Below are 23,700 nucleotides of genomic sequence, written 5' to 3'. Positions count from 1 at the left end.
CTGGGTCTCTTTTCTTGTTGGGTCAGATTGTCTTTGCAGAATCTGCCCGCTGGCTTGGGGCTCAGACTCTGCTCACCCCTCTGCCTGGGGAGAGCTTGTGTCCCTTGTCTAGCCCCGGCCACTGACTCCCGCTACCCTGCCGCCAGGTGGAGACTATCTCGGATTCGGACACGGAGAACAGGAGTCGAAGAGAGTTCCACTCCATTGGTGTTCAGGTGGAAGAGGACAAGAGGTAGGTCTGGGTGGGGCTATCTCAGGCTTTCTTGGGGGAGAAGAGGAGAGGAGGCTGCACGGTGCCCTTCTTGGTGCCGTCTGCCTGCACACCCTCTCTTTCTGGACTGCGACTAGAGCCCTCCTAATGGGGAGGAGTCTGGGCAGCCACAGAGGTTACCCTCGGAGATGTCAGCAGGGCAGCCATCAGATCTAAAGCGAGTTCTCCTTGTACCCGTGCCTGTCCCAGGTGTTCCGAGGCGACAGGAGTGGTTGGAGGAAGGGGCTGGTAGGGAGAGATAACAGGTAGGTGCTGAGCAGGCCTCCAACAACTGTCCTTTATGGGGGATAGCAGGATTTTCCTAATCCCTCCTTATGACCTGTGGTGTACAAGTATGTGAGCTCAAAAAGAAACAAATAAACATGAAGATTGCCTCTCAGGGGCCTCTGGCAAATGTAATACTCCTCCTCACTTGGCTCACACAAGCATTTAACCAGTCAGGGGTACCTATCACATGCCTGAATCTGTGGTGTACCCAAGATGGTAGAATTACCAGCAGCCACTATTCTGGCATTAGGTGGCCTCAGAAACACTGCTTCCTTAATTTCCAGCTGAAACATTAGCATTCAGCTCTGGAGAGGATACTGGGAGGAGTCCCTCTGTTGTTGGCTCCCTATGGGAAGATGCTTTCTCTAATGACCATGTGGCAGTGCCACAGTGGCCCATCTGCCCTCTGGGCTGCAATGCCACCAGGCCAGTGGCCCTCAGTACGGTGGCTGCAAGAGTTTCATGGTAATCTGTGTTGTCCAGGCCATACGCACTAGAGGAATAAAGCTAGAGTCTTAGTAGCAGCCCCTTCAGCTGCTCCCAGCTGCCACTGTTGGGCCTTTTGACCTCCCCTAAAGTTCTGTTAGCTATTTCTGGGAACCCCTGGGAGTAGTGTGTGTGTGTGTGTGTGTGTGTGTGTGTGCGCGCGCCTGATCAAGTCGTGGGGTTCCTGTGGGCTGCACCAGTTTTCTTTATGCACGCTCCAGCTCCCTGCAGTTCCATATGCTCCTGAGGCTGTAAATGCTTCCACCAAGGGTGATCAATAGCTGCCTTGTTGCCTCCATTGCTCCTGAAAGCCACTGTCCTCCAAACTCTTAATATTCCACAAAGATCCCAGGAAAGGAGCGCTTTATGGCAAACCCAATTCACAAGTCCATGACCTGAGTTCCTGATTGTTGGGGTAGGAGTCATGGAGGGAGGTAGCTCTGTGTTCAGAACTCTTCCCCCAAGTCTAATGCTGCTCTGTGGACCATCAACCAAACCCACTACCCACACTCACTCCTTTATAAGGCTTCTTGGTCCCTCATCCAGTGAGACCCCTGGGGGTCCCCCTATTCTTCCTAACAAGCCTGAATCCTGGGAAGAGTGCAGTAGACATTCTACTGAGATTCTGGCTAAATCAGTAAACTTTAATTCATTCATTCATTCATTCATTCATTCAGAAAATGCTCATTGAGCATCTCTTATATGACTGTTCCTATTAAAGGCTCATGGAAACATCAAAGACATGAGTCTTGCCTTCACAGAAGTTATGGCTTGGAAGGGAACCAAGGCAGTGAATAAATACTCCACAGAAAGAAATATGATCATGCATTATGGTGTAATATGTAATGGGATATTATTACATGTTATGGTGGGAATATGAAAGGAAAAATCTAGGAGAGAAGGGATCTTATTTAGGGTAAGTGGGTAACTCAAGGATTGACTGGGAATACTCAGGTGATGATTGTTGGTAGAAGGGTACCAGGAAGAGGGAATAGCATATGTGAAGGCACTTGGGCAGGACAGAGTTTGACATGCACCAGGAACCAAAAGAAGGTTCTGGGGCTGGTGTGGAACGAGATGGGGCAGTGGTGAGGGAGTGGATTGGAGAATAGGCAGAGGTCAGGTCATGCAGAGCACGGGCATGATAAAGAACTGGAATTTAATTATAACTAATGAGTAGCCATTAAAAGGTAAAAGAAGCATGACAGGATCTAATTTATGTTTACAAAAGATCACTAGCTGCTAAGTGGAGAATGAACTTGAGGGAAATAATAGTGAGTATGGGGAGGCTAGTAAGCAGGAATGTTTCCTGATACAGAAGAAAGGTGATAGCCTTTTGCATCATAGAGGACCTCTTTTTTCTATTTTATTTTCTAATTGGGCACTACCAGTGCACGGGAAGATTATAAAGTTTTATACGTTGATTTTTGTATTCAGCAGATTAGCTGCTGTCTCCTATTAGGACTCGTAGTTTGTCTGAAAATCATGATGGATTTTCTATATAGTTGGTCATGTCTTCTGTAAATAAGGATATTTCTTTTAAATCTGTATTCTTTTAATTTCTGTTTCTTGCAATAATGCATTGTGTAGGACTTCTAGTTCACTGTGGAGTATGGCAGTCTTGTCCCATTCCTGACATTGGTGGTTATCTTCTCAAATCCTGCTCACAAGTAAGGTGATGTCTGGTACAGATTTAGGTGGATACTATTTATCAGGTTAAGGAAATTCCCTTCTATTCCTAGTTGGCTAAGAAGTTTCATTTTTATTTCCTTTTAAATAGAAAATGAGCTGGAATTTTATTGCATGCTTGTTCAGAATCTACTTGGATGATCACAGATTTTCTCCTTTCATCTGTAATGTGAATTGTATTAATAGATTTTCCACGTTGATCCATTATTTCATTCCTGGGATGAACCCTGCTTGATGCTATTGTCAGTTTGGATTAAGTTTTGCTGGAAGTAGCAGAGCCTCAATAGAATCTTTAAAAAAATTTTTTTAATGTTTATTTTTGAGGGGGGTGCAGAGAGAGAGGGAGACAGAGAGGATCCAAAGTGGGCTCTGTGCTGACCAGAGAGTTCAGTGCGGGGCTCGAACTTGTGAACTGCAAGATCATGACCTAAGCCAAAGTCGGATGCTGAACTGACAGAATCACTCAGGTGCCTGGAACCTCAATAGTATCTTAAGTGAGTTTCTCCTTCACTTAGAAAAAGAAAAGCCTGGCGGTACAAGTGCAGTGTCAGGATCCAGGCTTTTTCTATCTTGCTGGTCTTGCACTCTGTGCATCGCCTCCTTCCCAGGAGCTGATGCCCAAGCTCCAGCCAGTCCTATCTGTATTCTGAGAAGTACCAAGGAGGAAGAGAGGAGGGACACAGTCCTTCCTTGTAAAAAAGACTTTCTGAAAATTACATATGACATGCTCAGGTACATCACATTGGCTAAAACCTCATCATGTGGCATCTAGCTGCAAGGGAGGCTATGAGATGTATAGTCTTAGTTGGGAAGCAATGTACAACGAGCAGGGCACATTGCTGAAAATCAGGGTTCTTCTGGCTAAAGACAAAGAGAAGAATGGACATACGGAACTCTAGTGGCTTTTGTCACAGTCTTGCTGTATTATTTTTATATACATTACTGGATTTTTGAATAGCTACTCCTTTAAGATGTTTTTTGGGTTTATTTTTGAGAGAGAGAGAGAGAGTGTGAGTGGGGTAGGGGCAGAGAGGGGGACAGAGGATCTGAAGTGGGCTCTGTGCTGACAGCAGCGAGCGAGATATGGGGTTTGAACTCATGAACCATGAGATGAACTTGGATGCTCAACTGACTGAGCCACCCAGGTGCCCCTACTTTAAGATTTTTATATCTGTGTTCATAAGTGATATTAGATGACGGTTTTGCTTTATTGTTGTTATTCAGTTCAGGCATTTAGGTTATGCTGGAGTCCTAAAATGAGTTTGGAAGCCTTATCTGTGTTTCTGTTCTTTGAAACAATTTGTGTAAAGTAGGAGTTATCTATTTCTTAACGTTTTGGTAAAAGTTGCCCGTAAAACTATCTAGGCCTGATGCCTTTGGGGCTAGGAGAAACTTTTTGAACTACAGCTTTAGCTTCTTTCATGGTTATTGACCTATTCAGGTTTTCTTTTTCTTCTTGAGTCAGTTCTGGTGATTTATATTTTTCTAAGAAATGGGCCATTATACAAAAAAAAAAAAAATGACAGTTTAAAAAAAATTTTTTATAACACTTATTTATTTTTGAGAGAGAGAGAAACAGAGCATGAGTGGGGGAGGGGCAGAGAGCTAGGGATACAGAATCGGAAGCAGGCTCCAGTCTCCGAACTGTCAGCACAGAGCCTGACATGGGGCTTGAACCCACAAGCTGTGAGATCATGACCTGAGCTGAAGTTGGATGCTTAACCAACTGAGCCACCCAGGCACCCCAAAATGACAGTTTTAAAACATTTTTGGCACAAATATTCTTTGTCATAGTATTATAATTTTATAAGTTTTTATTGTATCTGTAGCTTATGCCCCTTCTTTTCATTCCTAATACCATATATGTATGTCCAATCTCTATTTCTTGATCAATGTTGTCTGAGGTTTGTATAGTTTATCATTTTAATATATTTTAAAGATATATATATTTTTAGAAGAAGTTATTTATTTATTTTGGGGGGGCACAGAGAGAGAGGAAGAAAGAGAGAATCCCGAGCACAATGTGGGGCTCAAACTCACAAACCGGGAGATCATAACCTGAGCTGAAACCAAGAGCCAGATGCTTAACCAGCTGAGTCACCCAGGTGCCCCTTGAAGTTATATTTTATCAGTCTTTAAGAAAACTAGCTTTGGGGTCATTAGCATCTCTATTCTTTCTTTTTTATCTTTAATGTTTCCTTTTTTTTTTTTTTTTACTTTTGTGTTATTATTTTTCTTTTTCCTATCTTCTGTGTCTTTTTTACAGTTTCCTGAACACTATTTATTTTCTAATGTGTGTTTTTAAGGCTATAAATTTTCCTTTTAGCTATATTGCTATAACTGTATTTCATAAATTTTGAGATGCAGTATTTTTATTGTTCAGTTCTAAATAGTTTGTAACTTTCATCCTAATTTCCTTTTTCACCTGTGAATTCCATGAATTATTTACAAGTTTTTGTTTTGTTTTGTTCTAGTTTCCAAATTATTTTGTGGGGGTGGTGGGGAGCTATCTTTCCACTACTGATTTCTAAATTTGTTGCATGTGGTAATAGTATGTATTCTGTATGATATTTTTTATTCCTTAAAATTTGTTGAGACTTCCTCTCTCATATATACATTTATTATATAAATGGTCAGACTTCTAAATTATATTTTTCAAATGTTTAGTTTTGATTTTTGTTTAAATTTTTTAGCCAGTTCTGAGAGAGTTGTATTAAAAATGTCTCACCATGATTGTGGATGTGTCATTTTCCCTGGTACTTTTATTAGTTTTTTCTTCAGTTTGAGAGTGCTACTTAGAAGTATTCAGGCTTATGATTGTTATGTCTTCTTGGTGGGTTGCCCCTTTGATCATTAAATAGGCTGCTGATCATCCTCCCTAATGTTTTTTGCCTTGACGTCTATTTTGCCTGATTTTATCATTATGGTTGTTTTCTTTTGGTTAATTTTCCAAAATCTCCTTTTTCATACTTCGATTTTCAACCTCCTTATATCCTTTTTAGATCTGTTGCTTGTAAGCAGTGTGGGGCTAAAATTTAGTAGATGTATTTAGTCTATTTCTATATATACATATACATATATATATATATTGATTACTCATTTATTTGGACTTATTTTTATTATCTCTTTAACAATGCATTTTCTTTTTTTTTCTTTTTTTATTTTATTTTATTTTATTATTTTTTTTTAACATTTATTTATTTTTGAGACAGAGAGAGACTGAGCATGAACGGGGGAGGGTCAGAGAGAGGGAGAAACAGAATCTGAAACAGGCTCCGGGCTCTGAGCTGTCAGCACAGGGGCCCGATGCGGGGCTCGAACTCACGGACCGTGAGATCGTGACCTGAGCCGAAGTCGGCGCTCAACCGACTGAGCCACCCAGGCGCCCCAACAATGCATTTTCTACACCCCCCCCTTTTTTTCTTTTTTAAAGTAAGCTCTATGCCCCACATGGGACTTGAACTCATGACCCTGAGATCAAGAGTCGCATGCTGTACTAAGCCAGCTAGGCACCCCGTCATGCTTTTTCTTTGCTTTCCTCCTCTCCTACTTCTCTGCCTTCTATTGAACTGATCAAATTTACTTTATTTCTTTTTTCCTTCTACTGCTTTGGAAGTTTACATTTTAGTAGTGATTTTCCTCAAATGTTTAGCAAATATACTTAGTTTCATATTTTTCTACTAAAGTCTAAAACCAGTGAGTATTTCTACCCTTCATGGGCAAACACCAAGAAGCTTGGAACACCTTAACTTCCTTCTTAACTCCCTCTTCCCATCTTCCATGTTGTATTTGTCTAGTATTTTGACTATACCTCCTTAAAAAAAAACTCTGCTAAAGCAGCTGTTCTTATATCTTTCATGGTCTAATAGTTTAGATTTACGAGCATATTTTAGACCAACTTACATGTTCACTATTACTTGTTACTGCTCACTCCGTCCTCGTGCGTTCAGCGTTTTCTGTGCTGACGTACTGCTTCAGCTTGGGACCAGTTTTACAGTCCATGTCTTCTCTTGAGGTTTCTGGATTTCAGTGCTAGCACTCACTGTAACTCATACCCACACACAAAACGGACTTCCAGGCCACATTTCTGAAGCATGACCTGCATTTTCTAGTCCACGTATGTAAGTAAAATGATCCTTCGTGGCTGCTGGCTTTGTACATGGGGTCTCCTTCCAGCTCCCCAGGATGCACGGGTTTGGGGGCTTTCCTCTCTTCCTCCCTGAGCATTACCATCTAGCCTCTAGCATATGTCTGGCCCACTATTCCTGTGGCTCCCTTGGCTTAGATTCCCTCTCACTTCTTAGGTTTTGAATTTCCTTTTTGTCTCTAGTACCTGATGATTTCTCTCTTTCTATTTTCAAGCTTGGCACTATAGCAGAAACACCGTTTGACTTTATTTTATCCAGTATTTCTCTGTGTTTCAGTATGTGTGTGAGTGGGAGCTTTTCAAGTTAGTTCAGTCTGCCGTATTGATCAGTTGTCTGGACTAGGCTGATAGCAGTAGATACAGAGAGAAGCGGACCAATTTGAGAAGCATTTTGGAGCAAAGTCATGGAAGGACAGGGACAGGCTGAGGGGAGGTCTTTCTTGCTCTTGTGTAGGTATTCGTGGGGTCTTGGTGGGGTGAGCTGGTGAGGGGGAGAAGGTGTTGGATAAATGTCTAAAGAGCTGAATTGCCCGGGACAGGTGATCATGCTGGGAATCCAAGGGGGTGACAGGTGGGGAGAGAAGAAATCTGGCGCATCTCTCTGGCCAGGCTCCCTTGCTTGTCTGCTGCAGGCATCCTTAGTTATCCACCTGCACTGTCCTTTCTGTCCCTTATGTCCCTGGCACTTTAAGTCTGACTTACCACACACCATGCCCCAAATGGTACATAAAAGCGAGCCATGACTACCAGCAGCCTTTCCAGGCAGACATCCAGGAGCCCCCACCTGCTGCCGCCCCATTTTCTTGGACTCTCTTGTTCTTACTCCTGTCTCACTGGCCCTGGTATCTGTCATCTCTCTCTGCCTGTTGGTTTTAGAAATTGCCAGGAAGGAAAGGTCTCTCCTCTTCTGCCTTTCAGTGTGTTCCCTGCCAACCTGTTGGGTGAAGAGTTCAGATTTATTGCCCCTTAGACCTGTTGTCAGTGGGTTTTTCCAGTTGCCCATATCCGTGGTGACTTGGCTTAGAACTACACAAGGATGGGTGGCTGTGGGTGCTTCTTCAGTTCCATCTCCGCTGCACCCCCAACTAAGATTCATTTGTCCACAGATATTTATTAGACCCCTATTATTTGTCAAGTACTATGCTGGGCACTGAGGATACAAAGGTAAGTGGAACCAGACAGCCCCTGCCCTGTGAAGCATACTGCCATGTTAAATCTGGGTAGCTCATAAATGATGTAGAAGTACAGCTGTGGTGGTGCCACAAAGGAGAGGTATGTGCACGGTTGAGAGTGTATCGTAGGGGGCTTTGACCTGGTCAGGGTTTGGCGTGGCTTTCCTGAGGAAGTGACATTTGGGTAGAGATCTCGATGAATGGTTAATACAGTTTAACTAGGTGGAAGTGGGAGATAAGAGTGTTCTAGGCAGAAGGAACAGTATGTGCTAAGTCCCTGTGGTGGGAGGGAGCATACATAAGAAACAGTTACCAGGGCTGTTTTAGGGCATCCTACAGCACCTGTCTACCCAGACCCAGCATACTCTGGGCCAGGATAAAAGAATGCATGGGAGGGCGCCTGGGTGGCTCAGGCGGTTAAGTGCCTGACTTCAGCTCAGGTCACGATCTCACGGTTCGTGGGTTCGAGCCCCGTGTCGGGCTCCGTGCTAACAGCTCGGAGCCTAGAGCCTGCTTCGGATTCTGTGTCTCTCTCCCTGCCCCTCCCCCACTCACACTCTGTCTCTCTGTCTCAAAAATGAATAAACGTTAAAAAAAAAAAAAAAAAAAGAATGCACGGGGATGCCTGGGTGGCTCAGTTGGGTAAGCGTCTGACTTCAGCTCAGGTCTTGATCTCATAGTTCATGAGTTTGAGCCCCATAATGGGCTCGCTGATGTCAGCACACAGAACCTTCTTCGGACCCTTTGTCTCCTTCTCTCTCTGCCCCTCCCCTACTCATGCTCTGTCTCAAAAATGAAAATAAACATAAAAAAAGAATGTATCACATGACCTTGCTAAATGTTAGAAGACTATTCCTGGGGCCCTTTAAGAACATAGAAACCATATGAGTTTTGCTTCAAACTCTAACTATGGGAATCCCCTCCTATCTTTTACCAGTAGATCCTTCCTATTAAGAGCTTATCTTAAATTCCAGATTTAGCAAAAAGAAAACAAAATAAACAAAAAACACCAGAATGCTCAGTTAAGTCTGGTTGTCAGATAAACGATGAAGAGGTTTTAGTATATGGAGTTCCCCCAAATTGCATGAGATATACTAAAAAATTACCTGTTATTTATCTGAAATTCAAATTCAACAGGGGCTCCTGTATTTTATCTAACAACCCTACTTATACCCAGTTGTGCCCAAACAGGGCCACCTGGAGAACTCTATGGGAGGAAGGCAGCCCCCTCCCCACCCCACCCCACCCCACCCTACCCTTTCCTTAGCATCATGGTAATTTCTGACTTTGGGGCCTTGGGAATGGCATGTACTGAAAGAATAGAAGCCCCTGAGCCCTGGGAAGGAAGTTTCCATCCTCATGAATTTGTACTCCCAGAGCAGTCATGCGAAAGCAATGCACTGCTGATTGACCACAAGCCCTGGATGTGGATGCGGCCTCCATTCCTCAGTCTTTAACTGCTCTTCTTAAATCTCCCACCCTGGCCCCCCCTGTTACTGTCTTAGTCCCCAGGCTGGGGTGGTGGACTCAAGGCCCCTGATTGATGATATATATAAGCCTTTAGCTGCTTTCTCAGAGAGGGAGCCAGTGCAATAGGTGTACCTTGCTGAAATGTCACTGCCCTTCCCCCTCCCTGCCCAATTCCCTCCTCACACCCCCGCCAGCCTGCTGCCAAATACTCCTGGCAAAACCTCTTGACAACTCCTGAATGCTGAGCATTCCTTGGACGCTGTGTCTCTTGGGATAAACCAGTTTCTTCCCAGAGCCCTTTGTGTTATCCCTTAGAGAATCACAGTAGAAATGTCTCCCTGAAGTAACCATGTAACAACTTCCAGAATCATCAGGAATGTGATCATTGTCACCCCAAAGAGCTCGAGGGGGGAGGCTTCCTCAACCTTGTTAAAAAGCTTGGGGAGGGGCGCCTGGGTGGCGCAGTCGGTTAAGCGTCCGACTTCAGCCAGGTCACGATCTCGCGGTCCGTGAGTTCGAGCCCCGCGTCGGGCTCTGGGCTGATGGCTCAGAGCCTGGAGCCTGCTTCCAATTCTGTGTCTCCCTCTCTCTCTGCCCCTCCCCCGTTCATGCTCTGTCTCTCTCTGTCTCAAAAATGAATAAAAAAAAACATTAAAAAAAAAAAAAAAAGAAATGCTAAAAAAAAAAAAAAAAAAAAAGCTTGGGGAGATGGGGCACCTGGGTGGCTCAGTTAGTTAAATGTCCGACTTTGGCTCAGGTCATGATCTCGCGGTTTGTGGGTTCGAGCCCTGCATCAGGCTCTGTGCTGACAGCTCAGAGCCTGGAGCCTGCTTTGGATTCTGTCTTTCTCTCTCTCTCTCTCTCTGCCCCTCCCCCACTTGTGCTCTGTCTGTCTCTCTCTCAAAAATAAAGTGTAAAAAAAAAAAAATTAAAAAAAAAAAAAAGCTTGGGGAGAAAATATTGTGACAGGCATTAAGAAGTAGTGATGATTCACAATTGAAGCCAGTTTATATCCTGTGTTTACAGCTATTGGTGAGACCACAGCAAATACTGCCAAGAACAGAATTAAGTAGGGACATAAGCCCTGGACTGAAAATTCATCTGTTAGAGTTAGGATTAGGTTTGGCTGTAAGTTCCAGAAGACCCCCAGTATGACAGAAGTTTATTTTCCTCTTGCTTACAAGAAGTCTAGAGAGATTAGGTTGAGAGCTGGTAGGTGCTGTGCAGTGTCGGGACCCAGGCTTCTTCTATCTCATTACTTCCCCATCCTTAGCACTTGGCTTCCATCTCATATTCCCAGATGGCTGCTTGAGTCCAGCCATCACATCTGCATTCCAGTCAGCAGGGAGGAGGAAGGAACAAAGAAGGGTACATTTTCCTTTTAAGAACATTTCCTGGGAGTTGCACATACCCCTTCTGCTTATATCCTGTGAGCTAGACCTTAGCTATATGGCTATTCCTAGCTGCAAGGGAGACTGGTAAGAGAATCGTTATTCAAAGTGGCCATGTGTTCAGCTTAAAACTGTGGTATTCTATTACTAAGGAAGAAAGGGAGGATGGATATTGGGGGATGATTAGTGGTCTCTACCATCCTTCCTTCCAACCAGCCTACCCACCCACCCACCCATCCACCAACCAACCAACCAACCAACCACTCAGCCAACGTTTATGTGAGGAATGGCTCTATTTATAAGGGAGACAGAAATGCAAATAACTAACTATAATACAATGTGCTTTGGAGTACAAAAGAGGTTTTATTCAGAATGCCCTGTGAGAACAGATGGAAGTGATCAGCAGCAATCACAATAATTAATAACTACAATCCCTCACTGGGTTCTCAGTGCTACATTCCCACTATTGTATTTGTCTAGCTCCCTTTCTTTTCAGTGAGAGCTATAAACCTCCCTGCCTCTCCATACAATAGCTAACACTTACAATGGGTAGGCCAGGTGCTGTTCTAAGTTCTTTACATATATTATCTCACGAGAATCCTGGGATCATTCTCATTGATAGACAAGGAAACTGAGGCACAAGCTGTAGAGCTGAGTTTTGGATCCAGGCAGTCCGGCTCCAGGGAGCATGCGCTTAGCCACTTTGCTGGGCCGCGTCCCCCTAAAGCTGCTCATTCACATTTTTTCCCCCGACCCCCCCACCCCCAAATATCCAGCCCACTCACTTCATTGTAATGATTGGGGTCATCTGTTGGACCTCTCTCCATTTCTGGACCGACCCCCACCTATTTGCATCCCTCCCCTCCTCTGCCATCAGTCCTGCCTGAGGTTAGGGCACTCCTCTTCCTGATTAAAGCTGCCCCTCTCCCACAATCCTGGGGAGGCAATGGAGTGTACTGCTGTAAGAGCTGGTCTCCATGACCAGACTGTACTAAAAATTGTTTTTGATCTTTAAAAAAATTTTTTTGAATTTTTATTTATTTTTTAATTTACATTCAAGTTAGTTAGCATATAGTGCAACAATGATTTCAGGAGTAGATTCCTTAATGCCTCTTACTCATTTAGCCCATCCCCCCTCCCACAACCCCTCCAGTAACCTCTGTTTGTTCTCCATATTTAAGAGTCTCTTCTGTTTTTCCCCCTCCCTGTTTTTATATTTTTGCTTCCCTTCCCTTGTGTTCATCTGCTTTATGTCTTAAAGTCCTCATATGAGTGAAGTCATAGGATATTTGTCTTTCTCTGACTGACTAATTTCGCTTAGCATAATACCCTCCAGTTCCATCCATGTAGTTGCAAATGGGAAGAGTTCATTCTTTTTGACTGCTGAGTAACATTCCATTATATATATATATATACACACACCACATCTTCTTGGTATATATTCATCCATCGATGGACATTTGGGCTCTTTCCATACTTTGGCTATTGTCGACAGCGCTGCTAGAAACATTGGGGTGCATGTGCCCCTTCGAAACAGCATAGCTGTATCCCTTGGATAAATACCTAGTAGAGCAATTGTAGGGTAGTTCTATTTTTAATTTTTTGAGGAACCTCCATACTGTTTTCTAGAGTGACTACACCAGCTTGCATTCCCACCAGAAGTGCAAAAGAGATCCTCTTTCTCCGCATCCTCGCCAATATCTGTTGTTGCCTGAGTTGTTAATGTTAGCCTTTCTGACAGGCGTGAGGTGGTATCTCATTGTGGTTTTGATTTGTATTTCCCTAATGATGAGTGATTTGGAGCATTTTTTCATGTGTTGGTTGGCCATCTGGATGTCTTCTTTGGAGAAGTGTCTATTCATGTCTTTTGCCCATCTCTTCACTGGATTATTTGTTTTTTGGGTGTTGAGTTTGATAAGTTCTTTGTAGATTTTGCATACTAACCCTTTATCTGATATGTCATTTGTAAATATCTTCTCCCATTCTGTTGGTTGCCTTTTAGTTTTGCTGATTGTTTCCTTTGCTGTGCAGAAGCTTTTTATTTTGATGAGGTAGGTCCCAATAGTTCATTTTTGCTTTTGTTTCCCTTGCCTCCGGAGACATGTTGAGTAAGAAGTTGCTGCGGCCAAGGTCAAAGAGGTTTTTGCCTGCTTTCTCCTTGAGGATTTTGATGGCTTCCTGTCTTACATTTAGGTCTTTCCTCCATTTTGAGTTTATTTTTGTGTATGGTGTAAGAAAGTGGTCCAGGTTCATTTTTCTGCATGTCGCTGTCCAGTTTTCCCGGCACCACTTGCTGAAGAGACTGTCTTTATTCCATTGGATATTCTTTCCTACTTTGTCAAAGATTAGTTGGCCATATGTTTATGGGAAAATTTTTTTTAATTTTTTTTTAGTGTTCATTTATTTGAGAGAGAGAGAGAGAGAGAGAGAGAGAGAGAGAGAGAGAATCTGAAACAGGCTGCGAGCTGTCAGCACAGAGCCTGATGCGGGGCTCGAACCCATGAACTGTGAGATCATGACCTAAGCTGAAGTCAGATGCTTCACTGACTGAGCCACCCAGCGCCCTCCCCCCCAATTTTTTTAAATGTTTATTTATTTTTTAGAGAGAGATGGAGACAGAGCATGAGTGGGAGAAGGGGCAGAGAGAGAGAGGGAGACACAGAATCTGAAGCAGTTTCCAGGTTCTGAGCTGTCAGCACAGAGCCCAACGCAGGGCTTGAACTCACAAACTGTGAGATCATGACCTGAGCCAAAGTTGGGCACTCAACTGGCTGAGCCACACAGGCGCCCCGATAACGGTCTAATCTTAAGAGGCCAGTTGTTCTCTTTAAGCCTCAGTATTCTCATCTGTAAGTAGGGATGATACTGACACTCTTATCGTGGGACTGTTTTTGAGGACTAGGCATGTTTTTATGCAAAATGCTAAGTCTAGCACACACTAAGTGCTCAAAGCATGTTAGTTATTATTTATTGCCTTTATGTTTGGTCCTTTGACTACTGCCTCTTTCCTCTCCAATCAGTTTTTCTTTACAGGTTGTGTTAGTTTCCTATTGCTGCTATAATCAATTATCACAGATTTAGCAGCATTGAAGAATACATTTAAAATTTTTTTAAAGTATTTATTTATTTATTTATTTATTTAGAGAACATGCATGTGAGTAGGAGGGAGGGGCAGAGAGAGGGGGTGGCAGAGAATCCCAAGCAGGCTTCTCGCTTGGGAGAAGCGTTGGCAGAGCCCAATGTAGGGCTCAGACTCATGAATGGTGAGATCATGACCTGAGCCAAAATCAAGAGTTGGACAGTTAACCAACTGAGCCACCCAGGTGCCCCAATACATTTTTATTATATTACTTTTCTAGGGGTCAGAAGTCTGAACTGTGTTTCACTGGGCTAAAATCAAGGTATTGGCAGGACTCCTGGAGGCTCTGGGAAGAATCCATTGTGTCACTTTTTCCTGGTTTATAGAGGTTATCCGCATTCTTTGCCTTGTAGCCCACTTCTGTCTTCAGAGCCACAATGGCAGGTTGAGTCCCCACATTACATCACTCCAGCCTTGATCCTGTCATCTCATCTCCTTCGGTTCTGACTTTCCAGTCTCCCTCTTTCACTTATAAGGACCTTTGTGATTAAATTGGACACACCAGGATAATCCAGACTTTTCTCCTCATCTCAAGATACTTAATATAACCATATCTGCAAACTCCCTTTTGCCATGGAAGGTAACCTATTCAGAGGTTCCAGGAGCTAGGACGTGGACCTCTTTGACCATTATGCTGCTTCCCCTGTAGGTTCTCTCCTGTCAAGATATGGCATGGGAGAACCATTCTAGACAAAATATCCCTCTCTTCCCTTCCCCCCGGCTTTATTGAGATACAATTGACAAATAGCCAAAATATCGCTCCCTTAAAGGTATACTGTTTTCTCTCTTCCTCGTTTCTCAACTAACCTTTTTGAAAGAATTGCCTTGCCTAAGTTTTCTCCACCTCCTGACAACCTCCTGCCATCTGCCTCAGCCTCCATGCTCCACCAAACTGGCTCTTGCCCTGGTCTCCTGAGGCTTCCATATTGCCAAATCAGTAGACACCTTTAATTCTCAACTGGCTGTATTTTCCATGTCAATTGCTCATTCCTTCTTGAGACCCTTCTGTCTTCTCTCTGCCTATAGGTGACTCTCCCCTGGTTTTCTTCCTCTTCCTCTGTGGCTTAGATGTCTCTGGGGCTACATTGTCTCCATCCACTCATGATATGTCCATGTTCCCCAGAGCTTTGCATCTCTGTTCCATTGCTCTTTTCTTAGGTGATCATGTCCCACACTGCTGGTTTTATTCTCTATTTTTATTTTTAATTAAAAAAAATATTTTATTCTTTTCTTTTTTTAAATGTTTATTCATTTTTTTTTGAGAGAGAGAGAGAGAGAGAGAGAGAGAGAGTGTGTGTGTGTGTGTGTGTGTGTGTGTGTGTGTGAGTTGGTGGGGAGGGGCAGAAAGAGAGGGAGACACAGAATCCGAAGCAGGCTCCAGGCTCTGAGCTGTCAGCAGAAAGCCCGGTGGGGGGCTCGAACTCATGAACCGTGAGACCATGACCTGAACTGAAGCTGGACGCTTAACCGACAGCCACCCAGGCGCCCCTAAAAGATTTTATTCTTAAGTTATCTCTACACCCCACATGGGGCTTGAACCTAACAACCCCCAGATCAAGAGCCGCATGCTCCACTGACTGAGCCAGCCAGGTGCTTTACACTGCTGGTTTTAAATACTACTTGCACGGGGTGCCTGGGTGGCTCAGTCGGTTGGGCGACCAAATTCGGCTCAGGTCATGATCTCACAGTTCATGGTTTTGAGCCCTGCGTCGGGCTGTGTGCTGAAAGCTCAGAGCCTGGAGCCTGCTTCCGATTCTGTGTCTCCCTCTCTCTGCCCCTCCCTTGCTTGTGCTCTGTCTCTGTCTCTCTCTCAAAAATAAACAAATATTTTTAAAAATTAAAGAAAAATACCACTTGCACAAGGTTGACTGACTCCTGCTGAAACTCTGCCACTTTCTGGCCCCCTGCTGGGAGTATTGGTAAAGACTGTGCTTCTAGTATTCCCATAAGCTGTAACTTTTTTGGTCTTCCTTGAGGTAGACATGGTGAAGAGGCTTCATGGAGGCAGCCTGGGGCGCTTATGCAAGCTTCTGTTCCAGCCCATGTGGCCTGTTTCCATCAAGACAGAATGTAATCTTCTCAGGATCCCCTCAGAGGTGAAAGGCAGCACACCAGTGGTGCTGAAGGACAGAGCCATGTTCCATGAGGGTACCAGGGAGGCAAACAGGGAAGGCAGGTCTTCAATAATGTCTTTTACTGGGGCAAGCCCCACCTTTACCTGTGTGGTTTGCAACGGCTGGAGCTCTGAAAGAGCCAAAGGTTAACGGGAGCTCAGAGGCACAGAAATATTCAAGATGGATATTTTGAAAGTGCATCCCAACAGTTCAGTTAGACACACAAGACTCTCACCTGAAACCGAGAACAATTTAACTGAACTGGGGGTGGGGGGTTGGGGGGGCTGTCTCCAAATGCAAGAAGGCTGCTGAGGGAGATACAGTGCTGAGGATGGTCTTGGGGGCAACAGGAGGCTCACAGAGGAAGACATGACTTGAGTAGGGAATGGACAGGGAAGGATGGAGGAGGAGGAGGAGGAAGACCGTTTCAGAAAGGCTTAGAGTCAGGGCCAGTGTAATCGACTTGGGGAATAAGGAGAATGCAGGGGGCGGTGAGGTTAGAGAAGAGGACTGCTTCCAGACTAGATGCTAGCATTGGGGAAATGCCAGCAGAGGAAACCTGAACTTTATGTTGTTGGCAGTGGGGAGCTATGGAAGAGTTTGGGGTATGGGAATGAGCTGGGCAGAGATCAGCTTTAGGAAGACTGCTCCAATCCTGAGTGGATTGGAGGGAGGGAACATTCCCTCAGTGGTGAGGGAATGTTGGGCCCCTGATCTGAAAATATGCAAGGTATAATTTTTGAGAGAGGAAGTACCTTAGTGATTATTGGTCCATTCCTATCATTTTATATAGGATGTATGTGTGCATGTATGCTTATGTATAATTATATATATTGTATGATATATTTTACACACTAGATGGAGGGGAGTAACTCCCCAAAGGCACACAGCAACAAAGCCAGCGTTAGAACTCAGATCTAATTCCTCATCTAGTCCTTCTCTTTGGTGCTGTGCTGAGTGGAGACGGAAGTGTCTTAAAAGGAGTCTGGTCCAACATCAAGGCAGAGGCTGATAGAAATCTTGACCAGGGCAGGACAGAGCAGATGCCAGGGTAAAGATCATGTGGGAGGCAGTGCGGATATGTTCTTGCTTTCTCTATCTCTCTGGGTGGGGGTTGGGACATAGGGCTTGTTGGAGACTGCACATGAGTGCATCTCTCTTTCCTGGGTCCTGCAGCATCCTTCTGGGCCTGGTTTCTATGGCAACAGGCTCCCAGCAGGCAGCCCGCCAGCTGGAGGGAAGCAGGCAGGCAAGGCAGGCAGGGAGAGGAGGCCTGGGCAGCAAGAGGAAGGCTGAAGTTGTGGGGGTTGGAGGAGACTCCTGGGAAGCTTGAGGGGTCCCTAGAGCTGGCCCCCCAAGTCCCCCTCTCTTTAGACCGTAATGGGGTGGAGGTAGCTTAGGACATATGGGTCTTCCTTTTTTGGTCTGGAAACTTCCAGACGTCAAACTTCTGTTCACCCCTCCCCACCACCCCCACATCTCCTGACTCCCACTTCTTCAAGCATTGTCTGACCCCAGCTCCATGCACTTCAGAGGCTACTGACTTCTTCATAGGAAAGAACTCTGAACTGAGGAGGGGGTGAAACAGAAGAAAGGCAACTGACTTTCTGTTTTGCAGAGGATTTGCATATTAACTCAAAGACAAGAAATTTCCAGGCCCTATGTCATTCCTGCCAACAACTTAATTCAACTCCACTGGCACTGGCTGACTGTGTCTGGCCAGGCTCTGGGCTGAGCTGTGGGGCTCCCTAGAGAAATCCTTTCAGCTGCAGGCTCCCCCCACCCTCCGGCCGCTCCAAGGCAGTTCTTCCTGATGTTCCAGCAGCTGGTGTGCTGGGAGATGCTTGAGCTGTGGAGCCAGCAGCCGTGGGTCCAAATCCTGGCTCAGCTGTTTTGTAGCTGGGTGACCAATGGCCTCTCTGGGCCTTAGTTTACTCGTTTCTGAAGGGCTGAAGACAAACCCGGGCAGTTGTTGTAAACTAGCAAAGGCATGCTGTTTGTCCAAATGCTGAAATGTTTCTGTGTTCATTGGTAAAGAGCCACCACCCTGGTCCCTCTCTCGCCCTACTGCTTTGCCCCTTGCTTCTGCAAGGCCGTGCTCTAAGCACTTTGGGTGCGTCCATCCTGATTGCTGTATGCCAGCATCTTTTCTGCCCACTGAGTACAGATTGTTAAATATTCTGAATACCACCCCTGTCCAGAGGCAGTGCAACAGGAATTCTGTACCCACCTGCAAGGGCTGGTATAGTTCAAAGTCGTGGATTAGTGTCCATCACATAGTAGGTTTCTTTTCTTCTTCCTTTTCCTTTGGGCCTGGGGTGGGGGTGAGGATGGCGATGAGAGCGGGAAGGGGCAGGGATGACAGTCACCTCTCTCACCAGGCGGGCAAGGTTCAAGCGCTCCAACAGTGTGACGGCGGGTGTGCAGGCAGACCTGGAGCTGGAGGGCCTGGCTGGCCTGGCCACAGTGGCCACAGAAGACAAGGCCCTGCAGTTCGGACGTTCCTTCCAGAGGCACGCTTCTGAGCCCCAGCCCGGGCCCCGGGCCCCCACCTACTCAGTCTTCCGCACGGTCCACACACAGGGCCAGTGGGCCTACCGCGAGGGCTACCCACTGCCGTACGAGCCGCCGGCCACCGATGGGTCGCCAGGCCCTGCCCCTGCCCCCACCCCTGGCCCCGGGTCCAGCCGTCGGGACTCCTGGATGGAGCGCGGCTCACGTAGCCTCCCCGACTCAGGCCGCACGTCCCCCTGCCCTCGGGATGGCGAGTGGTTCATCAAGATGCTGAGGGCGGAGGTGGAGAAGCTGGAGCACTGGTGCCAGCAGATGGAGCGCGAGGCGGAGGACTATGAGCTGCCGGAGGAGAGTGAGTGGGGGACCCTGTGTGCGCGCAGAGATCACCACTGGGGGTGGGCGGAGAGCCGTGGAACAGGGGGGGCCCTCTGGTTGGGCTTGAGTGTGCCTCTGTGAGGACTTTGACCTCCATAGGTCTCCCCTTGGCAGCATGGCATGCTGGGAGCTCTTGGAAGGAAGTGGGGAGCAGCTTCAGAGGCTGAGGTCAAGGTCGGACAGGGAAAGTGACCAGATGAAGGAGCTGGGCCTCTTAGGAGATGGCTGCCAGTCCAAGTCACCCAGTCCATGGGGATCAAGGGGACTCTGTTCTCATCTGAGCTGGTGTGGGAGTCCAGGTCTGATCTAGTGAGTGGGACCATACTTCAAGGCAGAGGGCAAGGCAGTGCATGATGTTAGATCACTGTCTGAGGCCTAGGTGAAGGAGACACAGCCCTGGACTGAGGGAAGCCATGGCCCTTCTCTGCAAATCCATCTGAGGGGAGACAGTCATACGTCAGAATCCCTACATTTATGGGATAGTGACTAAGAAGACAAGAGTGAGGCATATGAAAATTTCCATAATTCTTAATGAGCCAAGGAGTCCTATACTGATGAGTGACAAAATTCGACCGATGGTGGTCATCGAGCTAGTGCCTGGCTAAGCCTAAAGGGCCAGGTTGGGGCTGGCTTCCGTCTGTTCCATGACATGGGAGGGAAGAGAGACACAGGAGCATAGGTGCTTACGAAATGGAGGTTGTATGAAGGAAGAAACACTGGTGTTTGAGGATACAGCTGGCCTGGTGAAATGGGGTAGGAGCTGTTTGTTAGGAACTTGAGGATGGGATGGGGAGGGGACTGGAGGAGACAGACAGACAGAGAGTGCCAGATACGGGAAGGTTGAGTCATTCAGGGCAGACATCTTGGAGGCTGGGAAAGGAGAGTCATCCGGCCCTTCCCTGAATCTCCTTCTGCTCTCCAGTCCTGGAGAAGATCCGCAGTGCCGTGGGCAGTACACAACTTCTCCTGTCCCAGAAAGTTCAGCAGTTCTTCCGGCTGTGTCAGCAAAGCATGGTGAGTGCCCATGGGCTAGAGCCTACCAGGTGTGCGTATGCCTGGAGGTGAGACCAGGTGTTTGTGCCCAACAGGGAGAGGCCTGGGCTCGCTCTCGTCTCCCTGTCTCTCATCCCCCCACCCCACTGTCCCAGGTTGAACTTCCTGACAGTGAGGGTGGATGGGGCTTTCTCTGGTCCTGGCTGGGGCACAGATCTTCCTGACTGGCTGCCTCTCCTCTGTCTCTCTCCACTAAAGGACCCCACTGCGTTCCCCGTGCCCACCTTCCAGGACCTGGCGGGTTTTTGGGATCTCCTGCAGCTCTCTATCGAGGATGTGACCCTCAAGTTCCTGGAGCTACAGCAACTTAAGGCCAACAGCTGGAAACTCCTGGAGCCTAAGGTAGGGGAGAGTCCCTTCAAGCCAAAAGGACAGACTCTGGAAAATGCCCTTCCCCAGACAGACCTGTTGTGGGGAGAGGCAGGGGAACAGAGGACATTCACAGGGAGCAAAGGCAGTCCTGGACAGGTGATGGTGACCATCTTCTTTCAATATGATCCCACTCTTGGTCACTGCCATCTGCTTGGCCCTGTGCTCATCACTGCCTGAGCTGCCAGAGCCCCGAGGTGGCTGCAGCCGCCTAGGACCAGCTGTAGTTTCAAGAAGCAGAGGAGCGAAATTCCAGACTGCCCTTAGCTTGGACCTAGGCACAGCGGGGACCTTGGCGGGCCCGTCAGCCCTCACTTCTCTAGAGGTTGTCTGTGATGAGGCCCAGACGTCTAGTAGCGAACCCCCATTTCCTTGCACGAGTCAGGGAAGCCGCACTCCTCCCGACTGGGGGGATATCGCCCACTTCCCACCGTCTCGGAGGAGCGAGCGCTCTGATGCGAGTAGTCGCGAACGGCGACACCAGGGGGCGCCCGGTTTCCTAATTTTTAATGAAAAGTGGCTTTTGACCTTGCCGCAAGCACCCCCGGGACTTCTTGGCCGGCGTCGGTGGCGGCGGCTTCGGACGGTTCTCCCGCGCGGGAGCTTGGTGTCAGTCCCACGGGAGGCGGGAGCGTGAGCTGGGGATCGGGGGTGGGGGGACCCCGACCTCCAGACTGAGCAGCCGCCCCCTCTCCCGGCAGGAGGAGAAGAAGGTCCCTCCGCCGATACCAAAGAAGCCCTCGCGGGGCCGGGGCGTGCCGGTGAAGGAGCGCTCCCTGGACTCGGTGGACCGGCAGCGGCAGGAAGCGCGCAAGCGGCTCCTGGCGGCCAAGCGCGCCGCCTCCTTCCGCCACAGCTCGGCCACCGAGAGCGCCGACAGCATCGAGATCTACATCCCCGAGGCCCAGACCAGGCTGTGACCGGCCCGGCCCGCCCAGCCTGGGCCCGGGCCCGCGGTTTTCTACCCGTACTGTACACCCAGCGTCGAGGTCACTGTGAACGCGGGCCGCCCCGTGCGCCCGCCCCGCCGGCACCGCACGCCCCGGCCCCTCCTGCCCGTCACACTCTCGTGGGTTTTTTACCTTCCTGACCCCACGCGAAGGCGCCCGGGCTGGGCTGGGGGCCGTGCCTCTCCGCCCTGCGCCCCCACCTGGACTCCCCTCCCTCCTGGTCCGACGCTTCGTCCCCACCTCCTCCCCACGGGCACCATCTCTGCCATTACTACCCCCCACGGGCCAGGCCGGGCCGGGTCCCCCATCTGGGCTCTGCGTCCCCCCCACCCCTCCCCCCACCCCGCGGGGCTGGGCTTCGTGGGGATCAAGCTTCGTGGCTTTTTATGAAGAATCCCGAACCCCACCTAGGAGCCTGCCCCACCCTCCCAGGGGCTCCACCCTCAGCCCTCAGCCCACCGGGCCCAGGGACCACAGTGGCTGGACCAACCCAGGACCAGGGCGCCTGGGCCTCTCCCCTTTCCCAGCTGCTGGGGAGGGGAGACGAGGCTTCCCCTCACCACACCTGTGGCTGTTCCCACATCCCCTTGAGTATCCCAGGAAAAATAAAACGGCAGAACTGCACTCGAGCCGGCTGCTCTCTCCAGAAGGAGCCACCTCTGCCCCGTGCATGGGAGCCGGGGGTGGTCGGGAAGTGGGTGGTGGGAGGGGAGGCCGGTAGCCGCTCTTTTGATATGGGGAGAGCCCAGTCGCCTGAGCCAGCTGGGGCAAAGGGGATTCTGCCCCCTGGTGGCTGCGAAGGATCTGAGCCCTACTGGAGGGGCCCGGGGGCAGTGAAGAAGGGAGGGTTTCCTCCTCACTCCTCCTCCTAGTACAGTCCATTTCTCTGCCTCTCAGTGCTCCCAGGCTTCCCTCCACCAACAGGGCAGCCCAGAGTCCAAAGCCTGGTTCACCGGCAGGCCTGCGCTCAATAAACAGGGTTTGCTGTTATTCTTAGACATGGATGGATACTGGTTTCCCTTCCCTGAAGGGTCCGGTGTTCCCTCTGTTCCACTCACTACTGATCAGCAGCAGAAACATTATTCAATTTAGTGTTGTCACATTTTTCCGATGCCTCCTCTGGGTGGGCACTTTGGTGGGGGGGTGCAGTGGGGGCGGGGGGGACAACAGGACTTTCCTGGGAAGCTAAGAAGAAACCCAGACCTGGTAGTGATGGCTAATGTTTATGGGATGTTTGCTCCGGGTCAGGCAGGGGGAGAGCGATTTACATGAATGGAGCTCATCCTTATGACAGGTGAGAGAGCTGAAGCCCCGGACAGGTTCAGTGACCCGTCCAAAGTCACAGGCAGGGCTCAGAGTGGTGGACCCAGGTCTGTCTAATGCCAAACCGTGAGCTTTTAGCTCTACAGTTTTCCCAGTCCAGAAAGGGTTTGATGACAGCTCCCACCCTGTCTGGCAACCCCTTCTGGTCCTTGGGGTTGATGTGTCACCCTGAGGCAGGAAGAAGAGCCATCCAAGTCTCTGACTGCCTTTTTGGGCCACATTGGACTAGCCAGTTCTCATTCATTTATTTAGCAGGTATTTATCAAGAACCACTGTTGGCACTGGCCAGCACCTGGAACATAGCCCTGAACAAGTGTAGTTGCTATCCTATGGCACTAACGGTCTTATGGGAAAAACAGATAAGTAAACAAGCAGTTACAGAATAAGGGTGAATGCTGGAAAGAGCCACTGGAGCAGTGCCAGGGCTGGGAAGAATGTTCCAAGGTCTGATAACAGCTGTGCAAAGGCCAGGAGGAGGGAAAGCATTGGGAGTGCAAAGGCTTGACCATGCTGGGCTTTTGGGTCAACTTGAGGAGAGTGGGTCTGGGTCCTGAGAGCCACGGGGAGCCACGGAAGGGTTTTGAATAGGAGAGTGGCAGAAGCAGCTATTTTCCAGGCTGGTGTGGGAGACCACCTGAAAAGCATGAGGTCGTACACACACACACGCCTAGATGAGGCCACTGGAAGGTAGAGAGGAGCCCTATATGTTCCAAATTCCCCAAAGTGAGTCAGCTTGGAGCTGATCCCAAACAGATTCCTGGGCCCTGTCCAAGACTGTGAATAGACTCTCTGCCCCCAAATGAGTCTTTAACAAGTGTGCCAGGTGATTTTGATGGGCAGCCAGGTTTGAGAACATTTAGGTTGGATGACTGTCCAAAAGTTTCAACTAGAAATGCCCATTTGTCTATTTACCCTGGACTTGCCAAGTGAGCCTTTGGCTGGGTCACTTTACTTCTCTGAGATGGAGTTT

General features: G+C 48.0%; 1 protein-coding gene across 4 annotated transcripts in view; it reads left to right on the top strand.

Moving 5' to 3' along the window:
* The window catches only part of DLGAP3 (DLG associated protein 3), a 62,467-nt gene extending 40,436 nt beyond the window's left edge, over positions 1-22,031 (top strand). For all 4 annotated transcript variants that reach the window (XM_045476631.1, XM_045476634.1, XM_045476633.1 and 1 more), the window contains 5 exons: positions 147-232; positions 18,528-19,012; positions 19,958-20,049; positions 20,287-20,430; positions 21,159-22,031. In XM_045476631.1, coding sequence (XP_045332587.1) covers positions 147-232; positions 18,528-19,012; positions 19,958-20,049; positions 20,287-20,430; positions 21,159-21,377 — 1,026 coding nt within the window. In that variant the 3' untranslated portion in view covers positions 21,378-22,031. The remainder of the gene's footprint in view (positions 1-146; positions 233-18,527; positions 19,013-19,957; positions 20,050-20,286; positions 20,431-21,158) is intronic.
* Positions 22,032-23,700: the final 1,669 nt, after the last annotated feature.

The sequence above is a fragment of the Leopardus geoffroyi genome, chromosome C1 (genome assembly GCF_018350155.1).
Source record: "Leopardus geoffroyi isolate Oge1 chromosome C1, O.geoffroyi_Oge1_pat1.0, whole genome shotgun sequence".
Classification (NCBI taxonomy): domain Eukaryota; kingdom Metazoa; phylum Chordata; class Mammalia; order Carnivora; family Felidae; genus Leopardus; species Leopardus geoffroyi.
Note: the sequence above shows the minus strand (reverse complement) of the source record. Positions and strands in the feature narration are given on the sequence as shown.